At 42.2% G+C, this 11,957-nt stretch overlaps 1 protein-coding gene and 1 long non-coding RNA gene across 3 annotated transcripts in view; one reads left to right on the top strand and one right to left on the bottom strand.

Annotated features, from left to right (window-relative positions):
• Bdnf (brain derived neurotrophic factor) overlaps positions 1-1,954 on the bottom strand; it is a 48,103-nt gene extending 46,149 nt beyond the window's left edge. The window contains exon 1 of one of the 2 annotated variants that reach the window (XM_008851139.2): positions 1,644-1,954. In XM_008851139.2, coding sequence (XP_008849361.1) covers positions 1,644-1,646 — 3 coding nt within the window. In that variant the 5' untranslated portion in view covers positions 1,647-1,954. Of the gene's footprint in view, positions 1-587; positions 1,076-1,643 lie in introns of those variants that run through there. The other variant, XM_008851150.2, reaches the window with a different exon arrangement.
• A 106-nt stretch (positions 1,955-2,060) lies between these two features.
• The window catches only part of LOC115067397, a 71,464-nt gene continuing 61,567 nt past the window's right edge, over positions 2,061-11,957 (top strand). Inside the window, exons 1-2 of the long non-coding RNA XR_003846812.1 lie at positions 2,061-2,193; positions 2,580-2,716. This is a non-coding gene — a long non-coding RNA (uncharacterized LOC115067397). The remainder of the gene's footprint in view (positions 2,194-2,579; positions 2,717-11,957) is intronic.

Genomic DNA, 11,957 nt, shown 5'->3' on the forward strand with positions numbered 1-11,957 from the left:
GGAAGGAGGGGGAGGGGGAAAGAGAGGGAGGGAAGGATACTGAGAGAATGAATTCTCTTCACTAGAAGAGCTGAAATTACCTTGATTCATTTTGAAGAGATTCAGTGTTACCCCCTTCCCTCTCCCCAACCTCCCCTTTCCCCACTGCACGCTACCTCGGTACATGGTCTGATTCTAAATGGTACAAAGTCAAATTTTAGGAAATCGAATGCTGTGCAAAAGCTTCTTAATTAGTAATGAATCTACTGTACGCATACACACACCACATACATATACACACAAGCAAAAAGAACGGAAAAGAAGGAGGGAAAGGGAGAAATGAGAGAAATCTTACATTTGAATCACATATTTTGCAGGTTCAAGTTAACTAAACTCATATCCGCAGGAAGATTGAGCTTCCCTCCCCCCCCCACCTCGCTTTGCCCCAGGTTCTCACCTAAGGCAATTTAAACTGGGCAAATACCAAGAAACAACCCCTTCTTGTGCTCTCCCTCTACTTCCTCCCCTCCACTACGTGTCCTTTCCAGAAGATCGAGTATCAAAATAGCTCAGAATTGGGCATGCAGGGTCCCCGCCCCGGTGCTTACCTTCTTTGCGGCTTACACCACCCCGGTGGCTAGATCCTGGAGATAAACACTTGCATTTCCCAAAGTTAACCCAGTATACCAACCCGGTGCTTGCCAAGAGTCTATTCCAGCTTACACCGCTAGGAAGCCAACTTCAGGGAGCTCAATGAGGGGACCAAACTGGGGCTCGCTCTCCAAACGCTCCGCTCCAAAATCTGACTCCCTCTCCAGCCCCGATCTCAGTGTGAGCCAAACCTCGGAAAAGACGCTTTTTAAGGGCGACACCGGGTTGGCTCGACAGCGAGGAAAAGAAGGATACCTGGAGTACTACCACCTCGGACAAATCCGTTGGCTCTGTCCAAGGTGCTGAATGGACTCTGCTCGCCCGGATCACACACCCGGCGCAGCAAGAGGAAAAGGCTAAAAAATCTCTAATAAGTGGTACTTGATATTGCTCTAGACGGTTTCTTCCACTTCCTTACGTTTTGTCACGTGCGGATGGCTTTGCCAAAGCCATCCTGTTAATAGTTGATCACATGTTGATGAGACCCTTTTCATCTATGAAGTATTACCCATTTCACTATTGGTGAGAGGCACTTCTGACTTATTCCTCTCTCCCCCAACTCCACCCCTATCCTCACCTAAACTCAGTCTCTACCCCATCCTTACCCCTCCACCCCCAAATCCCAACCTCTAACAGCATTATTGTTTTTAGATGGAAATTAACCCTCTTAAGGATGTCAATTACATGCCCACATATAAATCATACAATATGCTCATACACCATACACGTAAAGCAAGGAATGGAACACAAGACGGCTGGCAGAGAAGCATCAGCTTTGAACAGCCAGTATAACACCCCCCTTCAATTCCAAGTTTGTTCCACGCAGTTCCACACTGCTGTGTTAAATCTCAAATGATTCCAATTAAAGTTGCACTGTGTAAAAACCCGATTCCCCTGGCCTGAGTAGCTGCTGTTCTTTGGTGTGTGAAGTGCTAGGAAGAGCCGTGATAAGCCTGTTGTTAAGCAACATGTCAAGATTTTTCAGTTATAATGCAGGGTTTATTGCTACTCACCATTGTGCCTTTGCTGTCCTGGAGACTCAAGTGTCTTAAAATCTCGTCTCCCCAACAGATGCTGGAAGGTAATGTGTCTTGTTTGAAGTCATCATGTGAGAAGTTCGGCTTTGCTCAGTGGATCGCCCACCACTTGCTGTGACTTATGAATCTAATAACCGTTTGCAATATCCGCAAGCTTAAACTCTCAACCACCTTGACGACTACAGAAGACAAAGCAACTGGTTTCGATGCTGGAAACCTATAGATTAACGCAAACGCCCTCACTCCGAGAGACACGTTTCCCTTTGAGTTCTTACGTGGTTCTAATGAATGAGCGAGGTTACCAGTGACTGTCCAATTGCTCTGCTATATAGCGTGTGTTTCCTGAAGCTGCCTTCTCTCCGCCGGTCACTGGGTCCTGGCACAGAAAGTTCCCAGAGAAAGTGAGGAGTATCAGGGTACCCCCATAAAAATAACAGCCTGTGCACCGCTCCCTTGCCCACAGCTCAGGTCACACCTGGGGCTCTGGCAAAGATGAGCTTGGCTCAGGAGATTTCCCTGTCGCCAGGTAAGAAAACCATCGCCTTGTCAGGCTACGGCGGGAAGACCGCTGGGGAACTTGTTGCTTATCAGCACCAGTAGGCTACCGCTTTAATAAGATTGCCAGAAAAGCGCAGCGGGGAGGGGGCAAGGGGAGGGGGCAACGACGCCATCTCCGTGCAGTTTACGTGACCAACTCACTGTGACTCCCTTGGTAAAAAGGAAACTTCTTAGAAAAGTTCGTCCACCCCTCCCCCACCATGACTAAGGGTCTCCAGCCGACGAGGTCGTGAGTGATGATCAAATGGGGGGTGGGGGCTGGGTGATGGAGCGGGGAGTAAGTGACTTGTTCTCGGGAACAACAGTATGCGTCGAAGCGCACAGCAGCCCGACAACTTTCCCTTTTCCTCTTAGGGACTGATGACTAGGCGAGAGGCACCGGGGCCGAGCCACTAGTTGCCCACAGGAACCCGTGTAAGCCGAGCTCTCAAGTGGCTGAGTTGAATGAAGTTATGACTGCGTTTGCTCTAATGGGTTATGGCTTCCCAAATGTGAGTTAACAGCCCCTGTGTGCATCTAAGTCGGCCAGGCGAGCCACAGAGCACAGAGCTGGGAGGCGAGGATCGGCACCAGGCTCCAGGCTTCAGGCTCCCGGCTCCGCGTCCAAAGGGTGCTTCTTCCCCCAAGTCCCGGCCTTAACATGGGGGCTCCACGGCTCCCAGGGTGTCAGGGTGAGCACAGCTGGAAACCAGTGCCAGGAGCTCCGGGAGGTGGGCTGCATTTGCGAGCACCGGGAGGCGGGAGGTGGGGGTCTCCCAGAAAGCTCACGCTTGGCACCGCGCTTCCCTGCCAGTGGCTGCGCTGAGAAGTGGAGAGGTCACGTGTTGGAGGAAAGTAAGTTGAAAGGGAAAAGATGAAGTTCAAGGAGGAGAAACGATAAAACAATTCCCCCAACTCCCCGTGTGTGTAAAATAGAGAGAAAGACGGGCGCTGTGGGGGAGGGGCGCCGCGCTCTGCTGAAGTCCTGGGCAGAACTCCGGAAATCTCAGGAAATAAGCGGTAGGTCAAGCGTTAACATCCCCCAACGTAGGGAGGCGCTAGCTCAAGGTATCTTTCCACTGAAGCTGTCCTTTGCCTACTCTCGGCGGTGTCTGCCGAGGCCGAGCAGAGGAAGCGAAGATGAATGTAAGCCAGTTGTTATGGAGATGCCGGTCGCTCAGAGAAGCGCGAGTGCCCTGGGAAGTCCCCAGACGCTTTTCAGGTTTCGCCGTTTTGGCACAGACACCATAATTTTACTCATCCTCCAGAGTTCCCACCAAGGGGAGCCCACCAATCGCGTCACTGGCCCTGGTTGTGGCGCTATTGACTGCAGGGATGTGGCAGAGAGATGCTGCGGAAGATGGTGGATAGTTCTTAAGTTTTAGACCACCCAGTCCTTCCCAATTTCCAGTTTCTTTATTCCATTCAGATGTGCTCTGTTTGAATGTAATTAGTGCTTCCTGATGTATAAAACCAGAGTTACACTAAAGGATGAGTTAGAACATTAACATTCAGTTGCTGCATCAAGGTTTGGCTCCCCTCCCCCTCCCATCTCAGGAATGCCTTATTTATAGAACATAAGCTATACTTCCTAATTCTGTGTATGGGTCTCTGTTCCTTGAAACCTTCATGGGTACTATATTATTTGTATTAGCAGTAAGTCTAGGGTTGAGTTCACACATATCTCTTTAAAGATGTTTCCAAAGTCAACCCAGCTTTTTCTAGGCTCCAGCCAAGGTACTTTATACAACAGCTTCCTTGACCTCATTAGAGACAGTTATAGACTTGGTAGGAGCCTGGAGACTTGAGGTGGATCTTCATAAAAGAAAACCAAGCACCCTTATGGTCACCAAGGCAACAGTTATCTCCAACTAAAAGAACTGTTCATATTGTTCATATTGTCGCTTTTTGTCCATCCATGAATTAACCAGCAGATGTTGCCCTAAGACTGGGACAGTTGGCAAAAACCATCCTCAGAGGTCTTGGGGTACAGGTTTTGTGGGCAAATTGAGAACATGATTCATTAATGCTGTTATTAAGTTCTCTCACTTGTTGAAAAATTCAGTCACTTCAGTACTGACTGGTCTGAAATCTTAAAACGACACAGGAGACGACCTCTATCTGAACATGTTTATTTCTTATTGTCATCCATGTGATGTATTTCTTTGACTTTTTCAACTGTTTCTGGCCTCTATAGGCAACATACTCCTCCAATGCATCTTTATTCTGAAAATTAATATGGTGTTTTAGAGGGCACACTAAATTGTTGGCTTAGGTACCTCTGGATTAAAAATATGAATGACTGGTTAGATTGGAATTGGACAGCACATTATTGTAATGAGAATATTTCCAAAAGAATATTTTTGACCCTCCCTATTTAGAGCTATTATTACAAAAGTACAGCTTTATGGACCAAGATGAGTGATGAGAATTAGCTGTAGTGAGTTGTGGGGAAGAGTAGAGAGATGTCATTTGACCTACAAAAATACATAATGTAAGTATGTGCATGACAATTATACAGGCATATGTACATTTTTCTCTCTTGATTTCTCAGTGACCTGAAGAATTCTCTTCTATTGATTCATTATCAACTCTTCAGCTTTTTATGTTCACAAACACACTTACATAATTCTTTTTTGTTTTCCATCTGCAGAAATCCAGTACCTAATATAAGCAAAGGTTGCAGTCATTTTACCTGTTAAAATAGATGCCAACCAGTGTACCTGCTACAGTTTTAATCTCAGGAGCACTTATTCCTATGGTCATGTCATTTTTCCCCCACAGAACTCTAGTGAGCTGTGATATGAGTATCACACTTCTCCAAGTTCATCTGACCCCATTCATTTTTAGCAATGGTAAGAACATTTCAAAGTGAATTATAAACAAATGTGTCTTAAAGATCACTACCCAACAGTGAATTCAAATTTAAAGCAAAATACTTTTAACCCAACCTAGAGGGAAGGGTTTTTTGCTTTGTTTGCTGTCCACACAGTTTTCTACCAATGCCATAGTTATAAAACTTGTCTTTTGCCAGTCCCTTTATGAAGACAGCTACAAAATTGAATGAGAAAGGGCTCCTCAAATGTAGATGGTACAAGAACACAATTAAAAAGATATATGAAGCATCTCAGAATTAGTAAAAGAGGTAATAGAAATCAGACATGAGAAACTTTTTTGTCTTAGGAAATTAAGAGATGCTTGGATATCTTTTGAAACAGTTATTCTTTTGATTTCTAAATGGAAATTTACAATAGCACATTCGAATGATGGACTAGGAATTCTTCTAGTGTATCAGGGTGAATGTGGATGAGCTAGCACTCCTGTTCCCTTCTCCCAGTTAGTCTTAACAAATAAGTTTGTTGTAGTTATTGATGAGTTCTCCATCTCACCTTGTTTTTGATGACTTATTTTTTTTTTTCTTATTCTCTGACTACTACTTTTCCTTCTTCCTCTTGCACTTATTCTGTGCCAGGCAGGTTGATAAAGGCTAATGACCCATATACTAATAATTTCCTAAAGCATCATTGAAATCTCAGAGTTGAGCACTTAATTATTGTAAGATATTGACAGTCTTTTTTTCCTTCCCTCAGTGCTCCCTTCCCTTATTCATTACCCAAGGATTACTTGTTACAATCATTGAAGGATAGTGTCTGCAAAGAGGCTTTAGAGGTAACATAGTTGCTGATCCTAAAAAACAGGTAACAAAGAAAAAAAAATGTCTGTTTATGAGCAGTGATTCTGACCAGGTAGGAAGAAAGATTGGCTCTCTTAGTCACTTCCTGATCTTTAATGGTTCTCCACAGGCAATAGGAGAAGAGGCAGAGAATCACGATGCACAATTTGGAAAGATTTCTGAAAACAAGAATGGGCAATGATTGCCAAGAACCTAGTGTTAGCTCATGTTTAAAAAGAACTCAAGAAATCTTCCATCTACCAAACCCAGTTTACTTAAAAAGAAAACAATCAGAACATCAAAAAGAAGAGACAGAAAACCTTAGGAAATTCATGGTTTAGTATGCAATCATCACTTTGCATTCCTGAGCTTTACAACTAAGCCTGAGAAAGAAGATCTGGACATGTCTTAACTCAATTTCAGAAATGAGACAACCGCATAATGAGGATGAAACAAGACCACATGGAACACTGGGGAGGAACTGAGTGACTCTTTCTAAACCATCTCATAAGCAAAAAAATGAATGAAAGGAAACACGGGTGGCAAGTAAAGGGGAAATGACTGTTAAAATAAAAAGTTGATAGGAGACTGAGACAAGTCAAAAGTATGTCAGGCCAGGACCTACAAAATCCTTAAATATAAGACCGTCTTGGAGTTAGATCAAGCAAGAAATCATCTTTTCAAGGAATCACCAGAGATCATGAAAAGACAAATGAAAATCAGTGAGGAAAATAGAATATCTATAATTCAGTGGGCCTAGCAAGACAGACGCTTGGGTTCTAATCTGCCTACAACATCTGGAGGGACCCTTTCAGATGTGCTTATCTGTGCATCTCATAATTTAATATATACACCAGTCTCCTAGGTGGCTTGTTAGAAAGCAGATTCTGAGTCTGGGATAGGAACCAAGATTTGACATTTTCAGCAAATTTCCAGGTGACAGGGTTGCACTTAGTTTTGCACAGCTGAGTGCTAAGGTACAATTCCCCAGTGAGGGGTTTCACTCACATGGTGGGGCCAGCTAAGTAGTCTTTTTAGGAATCAGAGTGAATGTCATACAATTAAAAAAAAAAAAAAAAACCAAACAGGGAGAAAAGCTCTCATTCTTTTAACTTTAATGTTATGTTATACAGATCATAAACTGTAACCCATTTCTCAGCTTATTAATTCTAGAAATCTCTTGAACACAGTGAACACCAGTCTCTTAATGTCAATAACATTGGATATAGTCTGAATATTTTCCATTTTACATGAATTAAAATACAAGAAGAGAGATATGATTGATATACTGAATAAAATTGCAGAATGGGAGAGAAGTTAGAGAATAGTCAGAGAAAACTATTCTAGTCATATGAAGAAGATTGGTTAGGTCATATGATGAGTCCTGAGCTCATTCTGGGTTTCTTTCTATAAATAGGATATTTTGGAAATAAAGAAGGCATAGCAGAAGGCAACTAGAATGACAGAGGGATTTGGGGAATTTGCTGAAAGGTTAAAGAAACTAGGTCTGTTTTCCTTTGTAAGGAGAGAAAAGATGGTACCTGACTGAGGTGATACCGTGCTGAAAGTAGTGGAAGTAATAGGATGAGACAAGACTGCCGTATGGAGACAGGAGTAGAAGGATTTTGGCAAGGAATGAAGACCAGAGAATGGCTGTCGCTTTTCTAAAGGCCTCACTTAGCAGTGTTCCTATTGGCAAAACTCCACTACTCACAAATGGGGGTAGGGGTAAACAATAGATTGAGTTCAGGAAATAAGTGAGAGACAGAAAATGTGGAAGCAAACCTTTGCTCCCTGAGAACATTTTCAAATGAGCTTATTTATTAATCTATGGAAACCTCGAACTTGAGCATATGGTGAACTTTACCAGCATTCCCTAGGCTCGAGGGTTCTGTTTCTGAAACACATCACATTTCTGCTTCATCCCAAAATGGCACTTATTCCCCTTCAATTCAGCAGAGAAATGTAAGTAGCTACAGTGCTCAGTGTTCTTCCTTTAAGTTACTTTTTCTCCCACATCAATCCTGGGAAACAGTCTCTTTCATACTTCACAAAAAAAGTGTTGTTCATGATTTGACATATGAAGTCCCAGTGTCTTCATTAAATCTGTGAAGCTCAAAGATGTGAAGTTCAGGACTTGTGGGTCATCCTGGCCAAGCCTGTCATTTTATGTCAAGGGAATATAGTTTATCGAATTGACCATCATTCATGTTGTCTGTTTAGTATTGGGTAGACTGAAATTTTCCCAGTGAGCTCTCAGGACAATCATACAAGGAACTAGTAAAGGACTCTAGACTTCTGTCGAAATTCATTTTCAACTTTATATCTTTTCAGTAGAACAATACCTGGGAAGAACTGCTCTAAGTCTACTGCTTTAGTCTCAGGTTACTGTGGAAGGCCAGTAATTCAGAAAACAGGAAAGAGAGAGGCAGCTCTCCCCAGTGTCTCCTTGGAAATAAATATCTGATAATCATGTACTCTCTAACTGCCTTCCCTACCCATACAACATGAAACTGTGCATCCTTGCTTTCCTATAACCCACCTTCCTGTGTTTCTGAGTAAGGATTAGCCTAAACAAAGAATGTGGAAAGAGTATTCCAGGAGGGAAAATTAGCCAGCAGGAAGCTCCCCAGGTGCTGTGCTAGTTGTTACAGCTATGTAGGTAATCACTTCAAAACTTAGTAGTTTAAATAAAAATGTCTACTTATTACTTAAATTTTCCATGGGCTAAACTTTCTGACTCAGCTCAGCCCAGCAGTTCTGGCTCTGAAAAGAGGAGGAGGGCTGTTCGATGAAGATATTGAAGTCAAGGTATTTCCAAGGCTTCAATCACCTGTAAACTTGACTGGATACCCAGAGAAAAAAATGGTCTAGAGGAATTTAGGTTTGGAGTCTAGGCAAGAGTGTACTGTGGAGGCCAGGTAGAAAATGATAAAGGTTTGGATTGAGAGAAAAAGGGGTATATTTTGAATGTAGGTCAGTGGAAGCAGGTGGAGGAAAGAGGCAGCTCTCCTCAATGTCTCCTTAGGCATATCTGATGCGCATGTGGATTCTAAAGCCTCTAACTGCCTCCCTTGCCCTGGACAACATGGGACTGTGCATTCCCACCTTCATACTGTCTGCGTTCATTCCTCTGCTACTAATTGGCTCATGGAACATGAGGAAAAAAGAAAGATTCTAGCACAACCAACTGTATGTTCAAAGAAATCACTTAGTGGAGAAGATTGGAGAAAAATTTACAAGGTTGGTGAGGGGTAGGAGAGACTAAGAGCCCACGTCATTTATTTCTTGCAGCCATGTTGGGAAACAGATTCAAATAGTAGCTGCAGTCTATTGGGCATTTATTTGTGCTATGTTCTTTGCTTGGTATCTACATGCTTCTATTTAAGCCATTTAGTAATGTGGTTATAATAAATAAATAAATAAATAATGTATGAATCATATAGTTTGAAAGTGATAGAATAAGAATTAAAACTTGGGGATTTCAGCTTCCATAATTTATACTTTTTAGCAACTGATCATATAAACCTTTCTGTCTTGTTCTTCCCTTAATACATGCATGTTTGCTTTTGTTGAAATGCACTTTGTGTTGAGACATGCCAGTCTCACTTAACTGAACTGCCCCCCAAACATGACTGCTATATAATAGCTTAATATAATTTTATTATATGACTTAGAATTAAATTGCTCCTTTTACTGGGAAGATGTGTCTTCTAATCTCATACAACATAGAAACATGGATTGGAATATAGAGACCAATTGTACATTCCCCCAGAGGTTTAAACTACTTCCAGAGTTACCCCTTCCCCCACCTCCATCCTAGAAGGGAGCAGGTGCATCCTAGAAGAAGCCTAGATAGAATGCAAGCCAATTCCTTTCTAAGATGCAGGTTATTCTTGAAATCCACAAGCTGCAAATCAAAGATGGGGTATACACTGCAAATTAGGGGGCACTAATGCGATGACTCAGAGTCCCAGAATGGGTCTGAGTTTGCAAATTACTGTGGAGATGTTCCTAAAGTCTTGACAGATCTATGTTAAGGCAGAAACAAGGACATCATATTCTCCAATATTACTGTGATTCAGAATCCAAATAGTGACCTGAACACTAGAAATGTCAGCCAAGAACTGGGGAAAGGAATGAGCAGCTCAGAGGTCTGGGTGTGCTGAGAGGCTGATGACCTCACTGGCCGATAATAAAGGTGGATGTTAGCCTGAAATCTCTAAAGTAAATGAGGACTCTCTGGTCCCCACACTAGAGCTGCCTGTTTTCTCCCTTCTGTAAGATAGGCTATAAATCTTGGGGAAATTGTCTGGTGCTTCCTAGCGGACTGCATGGGAAAAGGTTCACATGTTTACTGCTAAGGGTTGGATTGTTTGACCTTGGCAAAACATTTCCTCTCTTTAGGCCTATGTTTTCCCATTTACCTAAAGGCATTAGACCTGACATTTATTGTTGGCTAAATTGTGCCTCTTCTCCCCCACTCCCAATTCCATATACTGAAGTCCCAATATGTAGTATCTCTAAATGTAACCATATTTTGAGCTGAGTTTTAAAAGAGGTTTTTAATTTAAAATGAGAATACTAGTGTGGGGCCTGCCTTCTCATAAGGTGAGAGACTCCAAGGATGTGCATGAACAGTGGAAAGGCCATGGGCAAGCTATGAGGCCTCAGAGGATATCAAACTCACAACCTGCTCTGTCTCTATAACTGTGAGAAAATGGCTTTCTGCTGTTGAAGCCACCCTGAGAGTTGTCTTTATTTGAGAAATTCCAAAAACTCATACAAATTTCAAGGGGCCAAATTATTTGCCTTCCTCTTTCTGTGAAAGTTCCTTCTACTGACTTAGTATTAGGTCATAGTCGATTGAGAGTTTCTTGGTAGTTATCTTATAAAGAGGTAGGATACCAGCCTGTGTGGGCGTTGTGACTATGGGTAGCAAGCCTGAAGAAATTCTAGTTTCCTCTCTTCTTCTTGTGCAGTACTTGCTCTTGGAGTGCTAGGCTATGGCGTAAGAAGTTATCTTGCACCTTAGAGATAACATGTTAACAAGTCACAAGACTGCATAGAAACAGAAAAGGGCCACGTGGGTTCCACCTCTGGGTTGCCCTGAGGCATTAAGCATATTAAATAAAGCTGTCCTAGGTCCTCCAGACCTAAACAGCTATCAGCCAGCTAAACCTCACTAAGTGACCCTCAGTGTTACCTTGAGAAACTCACCTGAATTCTAAACCAACACGTGTATCAGATATAAGATGGTTGTTGATATAAGCTGCTAAGTTTTGGAATACCTTCTTATAATAATCTAATAAATACTTTTAAATAGACTTACAGGCTGCTGACAGCTCTTTCAGTTCTATGAGTCCATTTCTACCAGAGGTACAATGAAGAAGTAAGCTGCTATAGTTAAGGGATTGGGCATGACACTGAGACTGATTCTGGTAAGCTATTGACAAGTCACTTATTTTGCTTGAGACAAGTAACTTGATATCTCTGAGTCTCTATTTCTTCACCAGAAAAGTAGGGAAAATTATAACTGCTCTGTGGAGTTTTATGAGGATTTAATGTGTTAATTAGATACGACATTACAAGACTGATAGTGAATGTCCAATAAATGTAGTCAGTATTACTGCAACAGGAATGAAGCTGATTATGGTGATAAAACCAGGCCGTGTTTCCTATAGTGGCAGTGAGGTAGAGTGAAATGCCCCTTTCAGACAAACAGCTCTTGGAGACTTCAAGGGCCAAGATCTCAACCAATAGCTCATTTGAGTTGTAGCATTTTAGTTTAAGGATTCAATATCCTTTAAATTTTCAGTAACATTTGACAAGATTAATGTATGAAAAAGCTTTACAAACTAGAAGCAGTGTAGCAAAATGGAAAAAAAAACCATAAGATTTAATGAATTTTAGAATTAAATTTGGCTGCAAATATCTCCAGACAAAAATAACAGTGTAAAGCTGAAGATGTAGCTTTGTGCATTTACCTAGTATGTATGAATCCTTGGGTTTGGTGCCATCAGTGATATAAAACAAAATGAGAGAGAGAGAGAGAGAGAGAGAGAGAGAGAGAGAGAGAG

Source organism: Nannospalax galili, unplaced genomic scaffold, assembly GCF_000622305.1.
Source record: "Nannospalax galili isolate Female #2095 unplaced genomic scaffold, S.galili_v1.0 scaffold11, whole genome shotgun sequence".
In the NCBI taxonomy this organism is placed as follows: domain Eukaryota; kingdom Metazoa; phylum Chordata; class Mammalia; order Rodentia; family Spalacidae; genus Nannospalax; species Nannospalax galili.